This window comes from Stegostoma tigrinum, chromosome 10 (assembly GCF_030684315.1).
Source record: "Stegostoma tigrinum isolate sSteTig4 chromosome 10, sSteTig4.hap1, whole genome shotgun sequence".
In the NCBI taxonomy this organism is placed as follows: Eukaryota; Metazoa; Chordata; class Chondrichthyes; order Orectolobiformes; family Stegostomatidae; genus Stegostoma; species Stegostoma tigrinum.
In genome coordinates this window covers 82847841-82869597 of record NC_081363.1, presented here as the reverse complement: position 1 = coordinate 82869597, position 21757 = coordinate 82847841, and the positions used below count along the sequence as shown (strand labels likewise).

Here is a 21757-nt window from a genome sequence, read left to right as displayed (position 1 = left end):
TGTGATAAAGAATTCCACAGATTTACTATCCTCTGAGGGAAGAGATTCCTTGTCATTTCTGTCTTAAATGTGCAATTCCTTATTCTGGGATCATGTCCTCTGGTCCCAGACTCTCCCACAAGGGGAAACAACCTATCCACATCTACCTTGCCAAGTCCCCTCAGAATCCTACATGTTTCAATAAGGTCACCACTCATTCTTCTAAATTCCAATGGGCACGGGCCTATTTTATCCCTCAATTTTCTAAATTACAGCAATGACTGTATTCCCAAAGTAATTTGTTGGCATAAAATGCTTTGAAAAGGCCCAAAGTTGTGAAATACACTATGTATAAAAGAAACAAGTATGTATTTTACCGGAATTCTGAAACTGCATTTTAACCCTACAATTTTCCTGTTGGTTTGCAACACTGAATTGGGTGTGAGTTAATCTGCATTAAATGTACCCATTGTGATTTTGATGTTAAAGTTTATTTTTGTCTGATGATCACATAAAACCTGAATGCCTAAGAGTGAAATAAAGCAACTGTTAAGCAAGAAAATTGCATTCACCATCTTTTGTTCAGCATTTCAGGTTATAGCAACTCTTTACAAGTTTTGTTTCCCCCGGAGCATCGTAACAATGGTAGAATGGCTACAGTGCAGGGAGAGGTCAATCAGCCTGACATATCCTGCTGGATCCCTGCAAGAACTCAGTTCGTCCCTCACCCCTACCTACTCTCCTCAGCCCTGTAAATATTTATCATATAATTATCAAATATGCCTTCAGGAGTCAGATTGACACAATCCCCTCCAGTTTCTCAAGCAGCACATTCCAATCCTGAATCACATTTTACAGGAACACTGTTTTCCTCATTGGTTCTTTTCTGTTAACCGCCTTAAACTGATATCCCCTTGGTTCTCAGCCCGAAAGAGGAAAAAGTTCCCTATTTGTTTTGAGTGGACCCAGCATAATATTGAATCCTTCCAGTCAATTCCTTTTCAACATCCTCATCAATAATGTGCAAACATATCTGACAGCCCTCACCCTGGAAGCCTTCCAGTAAATCCTTTTTGATTCTCTCTCTCATGCCTCCACAACCTTCCTAATGTGAGTGCCCAGAATTCGTTAAAGTACTGCCGCTGAGGTATTATTTATCCTTTAGCAAGGTTCACTGCAATACCCTTGCTTTTACACTCTGAGCTCTGTAGCGATTGTAACAAAGTCAGCTGGGTGGATCTCATAGAAGATAAGTTCCCTGATTGGGGCAGTTAATCTGGCCCAATTAGGGAGCCCTAGCTGACGGATATAAACAGGAGTGTCAGAGGTTCTGAAGGGACTGGATCAGTGTCAAGATCTCTCCACATGTAAATGTAAGGTGACTTGGTGATGGGATCCCAGCTTCTGTGAACTTTTTTCAAGTTTCATTTAGGTGAGCCATGCTGGATTCCCAAAGCTTCAATCTCTTTTACTTGGCTTTGCAACTTCAGCCACCCTTTACTGGACCAAAAGGGGCTGTGTCTTGAACACTGGGGAAGACTCCAGGGGGTCAGGTTTCACACACACATGAGGATCAAAACCCACAAGGGAACAAAGCCTGAACAGTACCTACAGTAATGTTGCCTGATCCAGTTGCATGCAGCTTAGTGAGAATATTTGTTGTAGCAACAGAGAAAGGTACAAAGAATAGGAAGAACAAGACCCAGGAATGGATATGAAAAAGGCTGGTCATTTTCAAGATGGAGTGTTGTTGGACTGTGAGCCAACATAAGGCTAACAGGTGAAGAGGACAGGATCTGGGAAGCAGAATTTTGGAACACTTGCGTTTATAGAGGGTGAAAATGCAAGGCCACCTAATAAAGTATTGAAATTTTCAAATTTGGAGGTAAGTAATACTCCTTCAAAGTTTAAGGATTTCAGCAGCAGATGAGTTGAAATGAGTTTAGAGTCATGCAAACAGATAATTGAAGAACATCAGTCATTCTCAAGTTTCCTCAACCATTTTTAATAAAGTCATGACTGATTTGATTGTACTTTCAACTCCACATTTCTACTTGGCCCCTTTGATCCATTTTCTTAGTCAATTTATCCACCACTGCATTAAACCTATTCAAAAACTCTATCTCAACTGCCTTTTGAGGAATGAATTTCCAAAGATTTGCGTTAATCTGAGGAATAAGAAAGTCTCACTTCTGTCTTAAATTCCTTATTTTTAAATGGTGAACCCTAGCTCTAGATTCTCTGGCAAGAGGAAATATCCTTTCCACATCTACCCTGTCAAAGTCTCTCAGGATTTTATGTGTTTCTATCAAGATGCCCCATATTCTTTGAACATGAAAAGCTTGACTCTACTGGAGTTTCAAATCCAAAAGGCAAACCCATTTTTTCCAGGTATTGGCGTAATAAATCTTCTCTGAAATGCTTCAAACATGTTCATATCGTCTCTTATATGAAGAGATCAATACTGTGCACAAATGTGATCCCACTGGTACCCTGTAAAACTGACGCATAAATTCCCTATTTTTGCATCCAATTCACCTTGTAATAAATAACAACATTCAAGTAGCTTTCCCAATTACTTGCTGGACCTGCAGAATAAATGTTTCCAATTCATGCACTAGAACATTCCAATTCCTTGGCATCTCAGAGCTCTACAACCTCTCACCATTTGGATATCTTTGCTTTTTATTCTTTCTGCCAAATTGACATTTTACATTTCCACACATTAAACTCCATTAGCCACTTTTCTGCCTACTCACTTAACTGCTCCTATATCCCTTTCATAGCTTGCAATGTGCTCCTCATAACTCACATTTCAACCTCCCATCAACAAGTTTAGTAGTCACATCTTCAGCATATCTTCATCCAACTCTGATATAAATTTTAAAAGTTTGAAGCCGCCAGGAAACAGATTGGAATTAAAGTGGCCTGCAGATTAACCATCTTGAAAAAACAATGAGCCAGTTTTTCCAGGGAATTAGGCTCAGGTCTCAATGGATTCAAGACTACTAGCCAGATCTCTCAAAGCGTTAGAGAGAATTAGTGTGGTGCCTCAGAATTTGAGAGGATTAGACTTGGGTCCCAGTGGATTTGAGAGGATTAGGCCAGTATCCAGAGGATCCAGAAGAATTGCTCTGTGATCCCAGATGGTTTGAGAGGATTTACATGTCCAATCTGGGGATTTGAGTCTGGAAGTCGAGGCACAGGTGCCATCTGGCAATGGAAGACGGTGGTCAGGTCAAACCTAATCCAGCAGTGTGAAGGGGAGTGGGTGGCCAGATCTACCGGTGGGGTATTGTGTCTGTTCGGATCCCACTGTAGGATGGGGATTGGGTCCAGTCACAGTTGCAGGGTAAGTACGGGTGAGGGTGGTTTTGAGTTTAGGTTGAGTTGAGTCTGACTGAGGTCTTGGGTCTGAAGGAAGTAGGAAAGTATTGGGATAAGGAACAGGCCTGATGTTGGTGGTGGTGGTGTAAATGGGAGTCTGTGGTGTAATTACAGTTATAGTTTAATAGTTGCTGAGGTGTTAAACCAAGTTTTTAATAGTCTGGCCTTTCTTGAGTAAATATTCTGCTTAATTTCATCAGAACTATCTGATGTCTTTGATTTTCATGATGACTCACTGAGGTAGGAGAATTGGCCAGAGAAAAGTTCAAATTCCTGGATGAGTCCTTCAGTGTTGGCCTCAGCACAGCACTAGACCAGCCTCTAGTGTGGATGCCAAGCATGGCTTACATGGTGTAGTGACTAAAAGTCATTGCAATACCATTTGTCAAAAAGTAAGCTACTGCAGTACCTATCCAAGCAGAATCATAGTTTTAAAAAGTCATTGGAATAAGAATAAAGAGACAACCACTTGGGGCAAGGCAGTTGCATAGCCTCACTTGGGGCATCTATTGAACAGAGGGACTCTCAGTCAACCCACAGCTAAAGCCAAAAACAAAGCCCAGCCTCAGCCAAATAGTTAACATTTTCTTCAGGATCTAGGCCGGCAAACCATTGTAGTTGCTGCTGGTATGCAGACTCCAGACAGCAAAAGAGTCCCCCTAGAGCTATATGGAGTAAGATAACTCATAAGCCAGTATCCAGGAGAGAGCGTATTCTGGAAAGTCTGCCTCCATCTGCTTTGGAACAGTGAAATTGATCACCAAAGTCCAAATCAGAACCAACCAAAATAAACACCTGCTTAAATGGTTAAATTCACACTGGTCTCTGACCCTTAAAATTGGACAAGACCTTAGCACACACATTGTGGAAACAGACATTGTCCACTAGCACGTTCAGACCATCTGGAATCACTTGTGTCTGGGATGCAATGTCACCATCCAAAATGAAATTTTGATGTATAGTTGGTAACTTCTTTGAAGTTTTGATTTTCATTTGAGTGCCCTTTAGGGGCTGTCTGCATTAAGTTCAATTTTTTTTTTCAGAAGATTACCCTCACCAAACCTTTTAGGAGGGGTTAGGTGTCATCCTTAAATTCTGGTAACCTACTCCCTGTGAACCATGACTCAACCAGGAATTTTCTCACCTCTGGGTCTGCACATTGTGTCTTCGAGGTTTTTTTTTCCCAAGGAATTGGAGCTCAAAGTCAAACCTGATGTTCCAATGTGGCACAGAGGCATTGCCACACACTCAGGGACTCCACTTTTCAGATGAGATATTGACCATCTGCTGTCCCAGATGGATGTAAGTGATCCAATGTCACTATTCTGAAGAGTTCTCTCAGGTGTGTTGGTAAATGGCTGTCCCTCAATTGACACCGTCATATGATTCTACCATGACCGCGTTGCTGTTTATGGGACCTGGATCTACACGAATGGCAGTTCATACCCAACATCGATTGCCAAACCTCAGAAACATTTTTACAGACTGTAAATCATTTTAGAATGGCCTGAGGCTGCGAAAGTTGAGCTACGAATCCAATTCTTTATCTCTTTTGGAACTTATCCCGAAGACGCCGCATGAAAAATGTCAATAAACAAAATTTGACACCAAATGATGTAAAACGATACTGAATTCCAAACAAGAGTCATGTCGGACATGAAGCATTAACACTGTTCTTCTCTCTCCACAGATGATCCTAGACCTGCTGAGTTTCTCCAGGACTTTCTGTTTTCATGTTTATATGAAAAAACTGTTAGGACTGGGTGAGGAAAAACATGTTCACAGGAGTGGGTTTTAAGGACAGACAAAAAGGGGAGAGAGGGATAAAGAGAGAGAGAGAGGGAGAGACACACAATGGACCCCAATTTTCTCAGCCCCGTGCAAAATAGTTTTTGAGAAGGGTGATCCTTGAAACTTTTGAATGTGAAAGATCAGGTCAATTCCCCATTATGTTCTCACTTGTGTCCCTTTTTATTAAGGGTAAAAGTGCAGGATTGGATGCCAAGAGTAGCACTAGTCATTCCTGAAGATGATTTGTCAACCTGGTGAAGCCACCAAGCAGGAATACTAGCACGCCAAACAGCCTAAGCAGCAAGTGATAGACAGGGCTACATGATCCTACAACTAACGGATCAGATCCAAGATCCTCTGTAGTCCTGCCACATCCAGTTGTGAATGGCCATGGATGACTAAACAACTTACTGGAGGGGGAAGCTTCACAAATATCACCATTCTCAGTGACGGAAGAGCCCCACATCGAAAGATATGGCTGAATCATTCACAGCAATCTTCCGCCAGAAGAATCGAGTGGATGATCCATCTCGCCTTCCATCAATGGTCCCCAGGATTGCGGATACCAGTGTTCAGCCAATTCGATTCATCCCTCATGATATGAAGAAACAGTTGAACAGACTGGATACTGCAAAGGTTACAGGCCCTGAGAACAGTCTAGCATTAGTACTGAAGACTTGTGGTCCAGAATTAGCTGCTCCCCTAAACAAGCTGATCCAGTGCAGTTACAACACTGGAACCAAGCAAACAATGTGAAAAATTGTCCAGGTATGCCCTATACATAAAAAGCAGGACAAATCCAGCCCTTCTAATTACCGCCCCCTCAGTCTACTCTTGATCATCAGTAAACTAATGGAAGGTGTCATCAACAAGTGATATCAAGCAGCACCTGCTCAGCAATAACCTGCTCAGTGATGCCCAGGTGGGATTCCGCCAGGGCAACTCAATTCTTGATCTCATTACATCCCAAGTTCAAACATGGGCAAAAAAAGCTGAATTCCAGAGGTGAGGTGAGAATGACAGCTCGCGACATCAAGGCTGCATTCAACTGAATGTGGCATCAAGGAGCCTGAGCTAAACTGCATCGATAGTTATCAGGAGGCAAACTTTCTAGTAGTTGTAATCATAAGTGATGAGTAGGAAGATGATAGTGATTGTTGGAGGTCAGTTATCTCAGCTTTAGGGCATCTCTGCAGGAGGTCCTCAGGGAATGGTCCTAGGCCCAATCATCTTCAGTTACTTCATCAATGGCCTCTCCTCCATCATAAGGTCAGAAGTGAGGATGTTCTTCGCAATGTTCAGCACCATTCACAACTCCTCAGATACTAAAGCAGTCCATGTTCAAATGCAACAAGATCTGGGCAATATCCAAACTCGGGTTGACAAGTGGCAAGTAACATTCAGCCCAAACAAATGCCAGGCTATGACCATCGCTAATAAGACAAAATCTTATCACCGCTATTTGACATTCAGTGGTGTTACCTTCACTGAATCCCTCATTATCAACATCCTGGGGGTTATCATTGATCAGAACCTCGACTGCACTCACCAAATTAACACAGTAGCTACAACAGCATGTCAGAGGCTAGGAATATTGCAGCCAGTAACACACCTCCTGATTGAAAATAAAAATATAGGGGCAGACGAAGGGTTAAATCTTACAGTGATCAGTAAGATGTACTGAATTATGGAATGTTACAATAATCAATTAAATGCTGTACCTTAATAGAATGAGGTGCTTGAGCATAGGTCAAGGGAGTGTAGAACAATAGTAGTATAACTAGGCTAGCTATTAACGGCAGCTTAATTAGGTTAATTAAAGCATGTAACATAGAACTAAGGATGAGCATGATGTAATGGGGCCTACCCGAGACAAGGGCTAGCATGATGTAATGGGGTCAACCCGACGCGAAGGACCATTGTGGCAGATGTAGTAATAAATAATCACTATCTTATCGATTAAATTTGAAGTAGAAGAGACCATTGCAGCAGACAATAATCATAGTCTAATTAGTTGAGAAATAATTGTAGCAGAGATGATTCAGCAGATGAATAGCTTGAAGAGATAACGCTAATTAACACAATTGGTTATGCTGGTAACCTGAGAAAGAGCATGATAACTGAAAATGTATAAAACATAACAAGCCTCGTGGATCGGGGCGATCGGAAAACCACTTTCTGATTGTCACAGCCTTTGTTTGCAAATAAAGGTTTACTTTCTTGATGAACTCTCTACGTCTCCTGGTCTTTCTCCACAACAAATTTGGTGCAACGACCAGGGTCGTGAAAAGACCTACCTGAAGAGGGATGGCAGCAACAGGGCGCTTCCTGGTCCGGTGACAGAATAAGGGTGCACCCAAAATAAAAAAAGTAAGCATTTTTTGCTTCTAATTCAGACTATATTCTGTTACCTTGGGGCGGCCATCGGGGACTCGGAAGTGCGGGGAAACTGCCCAAGGCTCTCTCAGATCGAAAGATCCAAGCAGCGGGTGGTAATTTAAAGTTGAAGGAGACGTGGAGGACTGTTCAAGAACACTGCGTAATGGGGTAAGGGACAAATAAGTGTGAAACGAAAAAGAACATCTGAAATAAAAATTCCACGTGGTGTAAGTAAGTCCCTGTGGATACCAGGTCATAGGTAACAAGGGTCTGAACAGGCAGGGCATGTGTTCTGTGGATACCGTTCTGGAAAAGCAGGAGTCTGTACGGGCAGAACAAGTAGAGTAAAGAGTGCTGTACTGAAAGTACAATTGAATCTGTTTTAAATTAAAGGGAGATAGATTGTTAGTAATTGGCTGGAACAAAGTAATAGGGAACAATCGCAGTTTTAGAAGCAGCATCAGATTACAGAGCTCTAAGAAGACAACGACTTTGGACTGATATGACTTTAGCCATGAATAAAGGGACTGCAATTGAAATACTGAGTAAAAAGTTTCCAGTGGCAAAAAATGACATTACAAAAATTTCTGAGAAATGGGCAAAAAGGACTGAAAAGTTACTGACCAAATGGCCAAAAAGAGTGTACCTTTCATATTAGCATATGCGAGGAAATGGAAGGGTTAATTAAGAGCTACAGACCAACAGATAAATCTGAAAAAAGAAGTAAAAAAAGGAACAGGAGACGGAAATATCAAAACTTTTTAGGAAAGAAGGGGACGAGTTGAGAAAAACGTATCAGGCACCAGTTGTGACCAGGAAGGGTGCCAAAGAACATGTTAATCAGACTACAGAAGTAGAAGAATCAGAAAAGAAATCCTCCCTATACCCAAGCTTGAAGTGGCTGGATAGACCCCTTCCCTATGCAGACAGTGAAAGTATGAGGCAATGCCCCGTAATAAGGGGAACGGTGGAGATGGAGAACTTGAATGGGAAAGGGGGGAGAAAGAGAAGAATATCACGAAGGAGAAAGGAGAGGCAGAAAGAAGGATAAGGCAGGAAGAAATGGAAGCTATATAGCATGAACAGCAGGAGTTAAAACAAGGAATTAACCACATTTGCCAAATTGAGGGCTGATTTACAATCTGAGCCATTGGGGTGACCGTGGAGTTTGCATATTCTCCCCAGGTCTGCATGGGTTTCCTCTCACAGACCTAAGATGTTTAAGGTAAATGGATTGATCATGCTTTAAAAAAAATACCTATGGAGGCTGATGAGGTCAGATGTCCTTCGGAGGACTGATGCAGACTTGATGGACTGAATGACTTTTTTCTGCACTTGTAGGGATTGTATGATTCTAACTTGTGTTTTCACAGACCATCATGTTGTATCATCAGATAATAAGCAATTTTCAGCATTTGAATTATAATGCTAAACCTGCCCAAAGCCTGTCCATCATTCAAAAGGCACAAGTCAGGAGAATATTGGAATACCCTGCACTTGCCTGTTTGAGTGAAGTTGCAACATTCAAGAAACTCAATCTGCTCTAGGAGAAAAATGCCCATTTGTTCAGCCCTGTGCCATTCCTCAGCATTCAATGCCCTCCTGAACACCGTAGACTTGCAGCAGTGTGTACCATCTAGATGCATCGTAACATCTCAACACGTCTCTGGGCATCTTCCAAATGCAGGACCTCTACCACAGAGGTGAAAATGACCTTCAGACGTATTCGAACAACATCACGTGCAAGTTCCCCTCAAAGCCACGCTTTCTTGTTTAATGCTCCTTCAATATTGCTGGTCCTGATTTGGAAAACTCTGTCCCCACAGGCATCCTGGCTTACTTATGCCTCATTGACTACAGCACAAAGCAGTCAATTCCCTACTTGCTCCCCTATCTCCCATCAATGACAATTGAGGATAAGCAATAAATAATAAACAAGACAATCCACTGCAGTGATGTGTCCATCCCAGGAATGAGATAAAACAAAAATAAATATGTGATTATATGAAGAAAAACACTCAGATCAGGGCTTGTCCTTCAACCTTCAAGCAAATTTCAAAAGGTGCAAATGATATTGTGCTTGTGATTGTCTGAAGTTATTATTGTGGAAGCATTAATTTTAAACACCCATTTGTAGTCACTCAGTTTAGCTCTGCCTTTGAAATGCTTGAGGCTAGATACAATGACAGGTCTGAAATTCTTTATGGAACTGACACACACCTGTAACCTGATCATGTTATAATCAACCACATTGGCTGACTTTTGCTTGAACTTTTAGGAAGGGTTTACAAAGCCTGTGTTACTCAGCACTGCCTCCCTTCTTAAATATCACCTCATGGTACAATAACTGTATTTATTGTTTTCTTGATAAGTATTATGGGAGAACTGCTGTGGGATCTTTCTCGCATGTCAAAGCAGTGATTTATTGGTGACCCCAAATAGGGGAAAAGGGGAGTTACACAATTGAGACCAGTCTTCACTTCAATCATGTTAAGGTCAGAGTCCAGCTGATGCACATAACTAGGGCTGTAGAGAGTGCTTGTATTAAATAGTTAGGAGATTATTGGAGACGGTCATTGCCTGGCGCTTCTGTAAAATAAATGTCATTTGCCACTTTGTAACAAAATCTGGATGCTGTCCAAGCCTTGCTACATATGGACATGTGCTGCTTTAGTGCAAGGAGCTGCGACTGGTTCTGAACATCGTACATACATCAGCGACCATCCCCACTTCTCACCTTCAAATGAAGGGAATATCATGGACCATTTTAATGAAGTGCAAATGTACCTTCAATCCTTGATTGATCAGATTCAATTTATGATGTCACTTTAATATAGAGATAACATAGTGTTGAGCTGGAGGAACACAGCAGTCCAGACAACATCAGAATAGCAGGAAAGTTAACGTTTTGGTTCGGGACCCTTGCCTGCTCCTCTGATGCTGCCTGGCCTGCTGTGTTCATCCATCTCTACACTGTGTTATCTCTGACTCCAGCACCTGCAGTTCTTACTATCTCTGAGTATGATATCACCTTGTTTTGTAATCTCAACAGTTGTGCTTTAACAGATTTTGTATATTTCAGCTGCTAATTGCCCTTGCTGTAACAGATATGGTCAGCACTCTAAGTGTCGAAAAATGAATTTGAAACAATTGACACGACTCAGATCACACCTTGTTTTCCCTTCAATTGCCCCACATTAGCCAAGCAAAGCCACAATTGCAAAACTCATCCTTGATTCCAAACTTCTCCAAAGCCTTGCCTATTTTTGTACCTGAGACTGATTCCAACTGAGAAGTCTACACTCCTCCAATTCTAGCCTCTTGCACATCACTCCATCATTAGCATCTGTGCTTTCAGATACTGAAGCCCTATGCTCTAGAATTTCCTCTATAAACCCTCCAGCAAGTTTTAGCTCTTTTTTTTTAGGAGGCGCATAAAAGATACCTGTATGACTAGACTTTTTGACCACATCATGAAGTCTCGTGGGGCTTGTTTGTAATTTGTTTCTGACATTCCTCTAAGGTGCCTTAAAGTCTGACAGGTGTTATATGAATTCAAATAGTAACCAGTATTGTTGCCTTGCCAATTGCAAGTGGAACCCATCTGGGTCAACTGAACATCCACCCAAATGACATAATCCACCTATCCCCTCTTGTTCTTTAAGACTTCCTGGAAATTGAACTCTTTTCTCAAATTCTGGCCCTTGATCTTTATTTCCCAATGTTTCCTTCTGAAAAGACTTCTGTGAAGTTGCTTGGGGCAGTTTTTTTTTTTCTGTGAAAAGTCTCTGTACAAACACAGGATGTTGATATCATGTTTTTTGTCATTGCATCCAATATCTAAATGGGGCTAAGCAATATCAGGTTTTGGATACAGAGTTAAAGAAACTGATCTCCCAGTGTCCTAGATATCCTATTGAGTGTTTCAGGAAGTTGTAATAAATTGGTATCATTTTACATTAACCCATCTTTCATCCACCTATTGTTAGATGGTGAAGGTGTTGGAGAATATAATAGTCCCCCATATCTGCCATGCAGATGCATTTGCTATCAAGCTGTTGAGACAGGTAAGGAGTTTCCAAAATCAGGCCTCCAGGAAGCAGGTCGCCAGAATCGGATTGAACTTTGTGGGTAAGGATGGAATATATCCATATTCATGTGTGAACAGTACATCGTAAATAATGATACTTTGGAAAGGCGCTGTTTAATGTAATATTGATGGAAAATTTGCTAATTTAGATCTTAAAGACCTCATTATATCTATATGAATCTCACAGCAGCTTCAGGCAAGTTTCAATATGAAATTAAATGTAGAACACAAAAAATTACTATTGAAGATATGCTTCTTTACTGTTAGTGTCCTGAAAGTGGCTCCTTGCTGTCTCACTCCTCCTTTCATTTCATTGAATGATCTGAATTTTGTTGAATAATATGAGTGTAAAATACATTTGGCTCAGGCAGTGAGGCCATTTCAAGTCAAAGTGCCCTTTTAACACAGAGATGCATTAGTTACAGCAGTCAAGGTCCATGACACAAATCTGGACTCTTATTGGTCGAGGTTATAAGTCTTGTTTAGACAACATCAAAAATAGAAATTGCTTTTCTGAGTTCTGTTTTTTTGTCTTATTCCACTGTTTATTTCCTTCTATATTTATTCTTTACCAAAGTTGGTAGTGTTTTATTTGATTTGTTTTTTATGTGGTGCTAACAATGGCTGCATTTCTTGTCCATCCCTTATTTACCTTGAGAAGGTGACATTGAACAACATGATTGAACACCTAGAGCCACAGTGCCATTAGGGAAGGACACCAAGTATTTTGACCCACCAACAGTAAAGGTGCACTGTTCTAACTTCAGGTCGGGATGACAAATGGCTTGAAGAGGGCTCTTCCAGTAGCAGTCTTCCCATGCATCTGCTGCCCTTGTCCTTCAAGACAGACGTTGTGTGTTTGGAAGGTATCATTGAAAAAGCCTTGCTGTTTTGCTGTATGCTCCACCTCTGAGCACTGCCTATGCAAGGATAGACAGTTTAAGTTGGAAGATGAGGTGTCAATCAAACAGGTTGCTTTCTCTTAGATGGTATCAATTTTTTCAAGTGTTCTTCAAGCTGTATTCACTCAGGCGAGCACAATATGTTCCTTCACGATCTCGAATTGTGCATTAGATGCTGGACAGGCATTGAGATGAGTTACTGCAGTCATCCCAGTTTGACTTCGAGGTCCGGTGTTATCCATCAGCAATTTTCTACAATAAGGCAGGAACTGACTTCATCCATCCTCACAGAAGAATTAATGAGTTAATGCAATGTTCAAAATGCCAGTAGAGGTAATGTACTTTCTCCTCCTCTCTTGTTTACAACAATCCCAGAATTACAGCACCTCACAGAAAAGCTGTTGTGAAGAAATGAAGACCATCCTTCTTCTACTCCTTGCCATTGCCAACACTGAGCAATCCCCTCCTCATTACGAAGGTAAGTGGTGACTTTATCATGTTTTTGCACTTGATTTTGTGAATTTAAACTGGGAGATACAATAGGCGGGAGAGTACAGATCAGTTTGGATCCTGGTCTGTACCGTTTCACCCTTTCACAGGGGGTTTCCTCATTCCCCAGAGTTTAATGTCGGCACCAAACCCTGGATTTATATCTCTTCCCAAGAAATTCCTGGAATTACATTTCTATTGTTTGTTGAAGAGAGCATTGACTCCACAGGTGATCAGTGCGGTGTTCCTATTAGGAGTGCAATCAATTCAACAGCGTGCCAGAGGACAAGTGGTGCCTCTGAGCTGTAACCCAATATATCTTTCGCTTTATTCTCTCTTCCTTTTGCCCTTCTGTTGCTATGGTTTTCTCTTTTTCTGTCCCATTCTTTCTCTGTGCTTCAATGTGTGACTTCATCGTTTCAGCTGCTTCTCCTGTTTCATGTTCTCTCATCTTCTAAATCGGCCTCTGGCTCTGTTCTCTTTTTCAGAATAGATACTTCGATTTTCATTCTGCCCCACTGCCTTTTACTTTTGTCACTGTATCTCTCTATTTCCTTTCCATTTCATGCATCTCTGCCATCTCTGTCTCTGTTGGTATTTCCCTCTCGTTTTCCTTTTCATCCCTGTGTCCTCTGTCCAACTCTTTGTAACTATCTCCGATGCCTCTTTTCGAAGGTTCTTTGACTTTGTATCATTCTTGTTTACTGCTATATCTTCATCCTGATCTCTGTCACCTTGCTGCATCCCTCTCTGTGTTTCCTCTTTACCTCCATGTTGCTATGTTTCTGTCTGTTCTGCGTCTTTCACCGGCACTGATACATAATGTGTCTTTTCTGTCATTAAGATGAAGTTGGCATTGGAAACCATGACATTGCAATTCTCAACGTCCTGGGTGACTTCGAAGTCAACAACAATGGCTACCCGGATAAACCCGACGAGCACCACAATTTAACCAGGAGCTGCCGGGAACTCAAAGAGAAATACCACGTGACCAAAGGTAAATGTTTTCAACAGAAGATACAATTGCCTCATTAAGCTATTGAAGAGTCAGTGTGGCTGCAGTTCCGTTCAGTGCCATAGAGACGAACGAAAAATAACCGTCTTCCTTGCCTCATTACCTATTCTGCCATTAGTTTCAGCCAGTGTTTGTCACTCTCACTGACTACTGGAAACGGAGGAATCAAACTTGTACTTATGTGGCACATTTCACACCTTCAAGAGGTCCTAATGGGTTTGATAGTCGGTGGAGAGGTTTTGTAGCAATAACTGCGGTTACACACTGCTGTTACACAGTCAAGGACGATAGCAAACGTGCGTACAATGTGCCATCAAACAGGACGTGAGATGAGTGTAAATCAGCTTGCATTCTGGGTTGTTGGGTTAAAGTTGCCGGGACACCAGTGAATTCTGCAGTTGTTCGAATAACATTGTGGGAACTGTATTTCTTGCATCTGCTTCAAGACAAAACAGAGAGGGAAAGGAAACAATTGCGACGTGACAGATTGTGTGAAGTGGTGCTACATGCAGGTCCTTGCTTGAGACCACTGCTGTTCACAATTGGACTGTAGAAACGAAACACAACTCTTAAATGCGCAGATAAGAGGAACTTGCATGCACAATGGGATCAGCAATAGAGAGGAGGAGCGCTACAAAATAACAGAATATCAAGGATGAACTTTATTGAGCTGAGAAAGAAAAAACTTTGTTTTTGCAAACCTGAAGATGGGACAATTATGGCAAATGAATTTGAACACAGAGAGGTATGACGAGATGCGTCTTGGTAGGAAATTTATAAGCATGGTCTATGCTTTAGAGAAGGGTGGAAGATTAAAAGGATGCAAGAATCACAATTAGGCATATTGCAGATTTTTAAAAAAGGGAATGGACATTTGTGGATGTAGTGCAAATCAAGTCGGCTGCTTTGCCCTGGATGGTTTCAAGCTACTTGAGTGCTTTTGGAGCTGCATTCATCTAGGCAAGTGTGGAGTATTCCACTCCCGAGTTGTAGATGGTGGACAGGCTTTGGGCAATCAGGGAATGTGTTAAGTGCCACAGCATTCCAAGCTTCTGACCTGCTGCTGTGGTCACTGCATCCATCGACTGTAACTTTCTTCAGAAAACTGGTGAACACAACTATGTTCCTTGCCAATGCAGCAGAGTCAGAAAAATACTTGATTGTGTGTGAATATTGGAACCTTCAATGAAGAAGCACAGAGTGGATGCTCTTGGCGCCTCTGGCCAGTTCCGGAACCCATCGTTGGGAGACAGAAATTTTGAGAGAACGGGAAGGTACAAAGTCATTGAAGTCATTTTCCTGCAGTTGCACAGGGATTTATTATTTCAGCTGGGTAGGAGGTATTGTGGAAAAAAATAGACAATCACATGCCCACATATAACTGTTTCTTGCACTTACATTAATTGTGAAGTGAATGGAGACACTCTAGTCTATACCACAAATGCAATCCAAAATTATGAGAGCCTCTTTTTAAGCCATTATTTTAACCACATTTAACACTGTCATCTACTTTTGGTCCTGGTTTTCCATTCATCATTCAACACCTCGTTTATTTTACAGGGAAAACACCTGCAATGCATCCTTCCAGTTGTGACGGTAGTTCCAACCATTTGACATAAGCAGCCATTGCTGCTCTGGAATGCCCTTATTCAATTGAATGGCCTATCTTATTCTCTTCATGCAGATGGTGTCCATCCATTCATAACCAGTAATGGTGAAATCTACCAAGCCTTCTGTGATATGACGACCAATGGGGGAGGTTGGACCCTAATTGCAAGTGTCCATGAGAACAATATACTTGGGAAATGCACCATAGGAGATCGCTGGTCCAGCCAGCAAGGGAGCAACGCCAGTTCTCCAGCAGGAGATAGGTCATGGTCCAACTATGCAACGTTTGGTTCACCAGAAGGAGCGACAAGTGATGACCTGAAGGTGATGAGCTTCTATGTAATCTGTTTATTTAAAACAACGTTTGTCATACTTAGTGTGAATGGGACAGCTGACCAAAGTTGAAGCCACACAAATAAATATGGAAGGAACAAAAGATTCATTGGGAGGAGCTGAGAGTGGTTTGTTCTTAAAGCCAAAATGTCTCATTTGAATTGCCAGTCAATTTTGCTGCCTTATGAATGAAGAGATTGTGGTATTTTTCATTTGAAGGATTGATTTTGGTTAGTTTCCTGCCTCAAGGGAAGAGAAAATGTGTTTCTATGACTCTGTGGGAGGACATTGGTAGGGAATATTATCCACAGGCCACTTTGCCTGTGAAATGATATCACTGCAATAGAGGTTCCTTATTCTGTAACACTGGGCTAGAATTTAACTGAACAAGAATGAGGCTCCCACTTTAATGAGTGAGGATGTGCTCAGGGGCTTAGTGATGCTCATGAACGTTGCTCAACTGTCGCTGTGACGACCTGTGTCTATTTACAAACAGAACCCAGGTTACTATGACATAAAGGCTTCAGACATATCAATTTGGCACGTGCCCAATGACACACCACTGAACAGCTGGAAAGATGCAGCAATCCTCCGCTATCACACTGAAACCACCTTCCTTCAACAGTATGGGGGAAACTTGTGTCAGCTGTTCCAAGTGAGTATCTCAGCAGTGCCTGCATTTCATAAAATCAGAACCACTACAGTATGAAAACAAGAGTTATGTCCTACCCCCTGACTCATTAGTCAGCACTGTTATGATTCAGGTGTACACTGAACAACAGTGAGTTTAATTTATAAAGAGGCTCGCATTGCAATGGTACTTTTCATACCATCTGTGTGTGTCAAAATAGTTTACTACCAATTACTTTATTGATGTTTAGTCGGTATCATAATGGGAAAAACGATGAGCAATTTTAACTGACCTTTTCTTCAAGTTCACTGTAATATGCAGGGACTTAAATAAATTACGGTGTTCCAATGTTAATGGGCTTTGTCTACAAAAGTAATTCGCCGAAGCCCAGCACAGCGTTGAAAAAAAGAAAAATAAAATGGGAAATTAGCAATTTTCCCCGAAAAAGCACTCATAGCCTCCTGGGATAGATTCAAGTTCGCGATCCTAACAAAAAATATTTGCATATCCAAAAGCTTAATTTGTTCAAAATTAAAGATTATTGTGTTCCGTTATTTCCCAACTCTCACAAACGCCACTTTCCCCTTAATTTCCTCACAGAGAATAAATTAGAGTTATATTAAATTGTTTAGTGGTTATAAACCGCAGCAGCAGTGAGAAATCGTAAAGGGATAAAGGATGAATCACTTTTGCTTGAGGATTTTGGAAATAAATATTGATGAGTGCACTATTGGAATATCTGCCCTTTTATTTGAATTGATTGTTGGGATTATCTGTGTCCCCGTTGAACTGCCAACAACATTTTGTTTTCGGTAAAAAGAAATCATCGAGCAAAGTATGTCCTTCAAACAATGTGACCCGAACTCTCAATGCAACACACCCTCTGTGCAGCACAGTCTAGATTGTGTGGCCAAGCTACTACATGGAACTTGTCCCGACCACCTTCTGCCTGCCAGACACCAAATTGCTATTGGCCCAAGCTAATAATAGGGAAACAATGGGAGATTCAATAGGGAAAGCAGTAATATCTTCATACATGATGTGAGATTGGAAAGAATTGGGTAGGAAGATGATGCTTGGGGAGGATAGAACTGCATATTTAGGAAAATTGTTGGCTCTGTGGGCGAAGGAAGAATAAGAGTCCCGGAAAGCAAGACATCATTCGAATATCTTTCAGCCTGAGAATAATGTTCTCAATTTCAGCAACACCCTGTCGAATACAACAAAGGGAAATGCCCAGATGATAACGGTCCATTAAGTCGCATCACTTATGACTTCGGTAACGATGAGAAGATAAAACAGTTGTACGGGCCTTTCAGTCAACGTAAGTGCAGAATTCTTCATTTAATCTATACGAGCAACAATGGGCATCACCCTCAATTGGTTACCTAAAGCTTGGTGCAACTTTGGAAAATAGCAAGAGAGCTTGGATTTTGGAGACTGTCGTGTTCAAATCAAGAATCAACTGCAAAGTCGGTGTGAAGGTCACAGATGTAGCGTAGTCCCAATCTCATTGAATGGCTCAAGAGGCCAAAGCATCTTTCCTGTACCTAAGTTCATGCTTCAAATCATAACATTATTATGTAAGGATGAACGGTGATTAGCTAACCTTCTATTAGGTCCAGTCAGCTCTTGACCTCATTATTAACCTCAGTTCTGAAGAGCCGAGGCAAGATTTTGCGCAGGCCGGGAGCGACAGTGCTCCACCGAGACTGCGTAGGAACAAAGCGGGAACAGCAATTTCTGAAATGACCCAGCTAATCACCCAAGATCCTTCAACACAAAATTCTGAAACTCCTCAGCAGGCCTGGCCACAGCAGCAACGATCTGTTAATGTCTTTCTCCTTTCCAACTGTGACTGTTGAAACAGTGACATTCAAAGACCCAATGCGTTTTTTTCATACTTAAATAATCATGCGATTTGTTGTGTGTTTGCAGGCGAATTTGAACCAGGATATGTGCAATTCAGGGTATTCAACAATGAGAAAGCAGCACTGGCGATGTGTTCTGGAGTGAAATACATTGGATGCAATTCGGAACATGTGAGTACTAGGACTGCAGAAACGAGGGATGTTAGAGCAGTGGGTGGATGGTACGAGTGAGCGATCAGAATCACAGAATTATCACGGTTCAGAGGGGGTCCCATTTAAATAATGTTCAGCTCCTTACTGGCAAAGTGCATAACCTTACCTGTTCCCACATTATACTTCCTGTTACTTGTGTGGAATCTGTTTCTGCGGCTTTCTGAATCAGTGCAATTCAGCCTGTGACTCTCAATAGTTCATTTCCTCGCGATTTTGCCCATCGAAATGCTGATGAATATGACTGTTGAAATATTCCGAATTGTTTGTGTCTAGGTGTGTATCGGGGGTGGAGGATACTTTCCGGAGGCATCGCCCAGGCAGTGTGGAGATTTCACAGCCTTTGACTGGGATGGGGTTGGCACACATCGGTCATGGAGTGCATCAAAGGAGATCACAGAGGCTGCAGTGTTGATCTTTTACCGTTAATGTAGGCCATATCCTCATAGGAGTACCTTGTTAGTCCACTGACAATTGACTGCAATGTGACAAAGTGCCTTTGTTTAAAAAAATGGCTTGATTTAATGGTGTACTTTATTCTACATTCAAAAATTAGCATAAGTCCAAGAAGAGACTAGATGTATAACATTGAATGCTTGGTGTGCAGGATATATTATGAATCACTGATCATGCGAGAGGTTTCTGAAAATTATTTTTTCTAAATGCTGTAATGGTTTCCATGAGATTCCTTACAGGATTTCAATAAACTGGCATTATAAATACTACCTGCGTGTGTTTGTTTCCACAACTTACCGTATCATCCAACTTATCATATTTCACAACTTAATGCAAAAATGATTGTTAGGCATGCTTTCAGGAGATTGAGTCTGATGAGTGATGAGTGTTCAGTGGTGGTTAATCAAAAAAATGCAGGAGGTATCCTGCCCAGATTTTCATTTCCCTTATCAATGTTAAAAACCCTACATGTCTTCATGTTCTCTCATGCCTCAAAAAAATCCTTCAATGTTTTGAAATGCAACTCATCATAAGACGTACCGCAATGATTAGCCTAAATCAATTTATTTGTACTTAATTCTATTTCAGTGACAGAAGAATTTAACATGATATATTACTCTGCATTTCAAACTGCTCGTCCCATGGAAGGCCAAATCTGTTCTCTCCATGTTTACCCGTGTTTTAAAGCTCTATGATGTGGCCTGCACCTGACAAAGAAACAGGGCTTCGAGAGCTACTGATTTCAAATACACCTGTTGGACTATAACTTGGTTTCGTAAAACTCTTCATTACAGCATACACATGTGATTAAAGGAGTGAGATTGCTCATGTAAGATGACAAGGTATAGAGCTGGATGTACACAGCAGGCCAAGCAGCATCAGAGGAGCAGGAAGGCTGGCATCCTTAGAAGAGGCTTCGCAGTGGGGTTAATGTAGTTGCCGCTCAAGAAATCTGTTTTCAAAAGAAGGCGCAAGGCTTGACATACTCGTTTTTAAGTCAAACCATCTTTTTGATATTCAGACTTGGTCTGTGTTGTATCTCCCGTGTGGGTACAGAAATAGTTGTCGCTTGTACTCTCTCTCTCTCTCTCTCTCTCTCTCTCTCTCTCACACACACACACACACACACACACACACACACACACACACACACACACACACACTCTGATGTGTCTATCTCGGCCTGTAAGAGGACACACTTTATCGTGGAGGAAGGTTTGAATGAATGAATGAAAAAGTGATGATCAAATGCTGAGTCTGCCCGTCCTACTTGTGCTTAACGTGACACAATGCCACCCTCTGGTACCCTCTCTGCATCACTGTACAAGGGGTAGATTTTCTTTGGGAAGACATCAGTTCTTCTCACAAAACGATTCACTTGGAGGTGCCTGGATACAGTTGCAGTAGAATTTTTCAAGTTAATGTGGATAATGTCAGGAGTGTTGATCAAAAAACAAATGAAGAGTATTGTAGAAATACAAGTAACTTTAAAAACACGTGGCAGAAAGAACAAAAACATTTCTTAGCATGAGCATCTTCCACTCTGAGGGAACTCAGTACGATTACAAGAGTCACAGACAGAAAGAGACAGAGAAAGGGTGCAACAGAGAGTGAGAACCACAGAGACATGTAGAGAGAGATAGCCTCAAAGAGGAAAGGAGAAAAAGAAAGCCAGAAAAAGAGAGAGAGAGCCACAGAGAGTTGGTGAGCCATCGTGTGAGGGAAAGGGAGAGAGAGATAGAGAGAGAGCCAAACTGTTAATTGTAAAACTGAACAGATGTGTTTGATGGAATTGAACATCAGGTTATGAACCAAAGGTACATCATTCCTCAAAGTACATCAATGGATATTACAAGGTCATTTCGCATTTCCATCTGTCAGTGCTGGGAAGCAGTTGCTTGACACAATTTGTGTTATCAATGTTTAAAGATCACCAAGACCATCTTTCCGTGAACAGCAGGAGATGGTTGAGATACTAAACAAATGCTTCATATCAGTGTTTACTGTGGAGAAGGATCTGGAAATGAGAGAACTTGGGGAAATAAGTAGTGATATCTTGAAAAGTGTTCATATTAGAGAAGTGGAGGTGCTAGAAATCTTAAAATGCCTAACAGTGGATAAATTCCTCAGACCTGATCAAATGTATCCCAGAACTTTATGAGAAGCTAGGGAAGAGACTTTTGAGTGCCCCGATGAGATATTTGTACCATTGATAGCCACAGGTAAGGTGCTGGAAGACTGGAGCCTGGCTAATGTGGTTATGAAAATTTTTTCAAAGAAATGTAGTCAGGAAAAGACAGGGAACGAGACACCAGTCAGCCTGACGTCAGCAGTGGGTACTTTGTTGGAGGGAATGCTGAGGGATAGGATTTACATGCATTTAGTAAGGCAAAGACTAAAGACAAACATTCAGCATGGCTTTGTGAATGGGAAATCGTGTTTCACTAACTTGATTAAATATTTTGAAGAGATGACAAAGAACATTGATGAAGACAGAGTAATAGACATTGTTTGTATGGATTTCAGTGAAGCATTGGACAAGATTCTCCATGGTAGACTAGTAGATGATGGTTAGATCTTATGGGATCGGGGGGGGGGGGTGGAGTTGTAAATTAG

At 41.4% G+C, this 21757-nt stretch overlaps 1 protein-coding gene across 1 annotated transcript in view; it reads left to right on the top strand.

Annotated features, from left to right (window-relative positions):
- Positions 1-19392, top strand: part of LOC125455413 (intelectin-1-like) — a 46259-nt gene extending 26867 nt beyond the window's left edge. The window contains exons 2-8 of the mRNA XM_048537325.2: positions 12904-13006; positions 13862-14014; positions 15717-15964; positions 16470-16628; positions 17808-17928; positions 18543-18646; positions 18962-19392. Of these exons, the coding sequence (XP_048393282.1) occupies positions 12940-13006; positions 13862-14014; positions 15717-15964; positions 16470-16628; positions 17808-17928; positions 18543-18646; positions 18962-19114 (1005 nt within the window). The 5' untranslated portion in view covers positions 12904-12939 and the 3' untranslated portion in view covers positions 19115-19392. The remainder of the gene's footprint in view (positions 1-12903; positions 13007-13861; positions 14015-15716; positions 15965-16469; positions 16629-17807; positions 17929-18542; positions 18647-18961) is intronic.
- The last annotated feature ends 2365 nt before the right edge of the window (positions 19393-21757 follow it).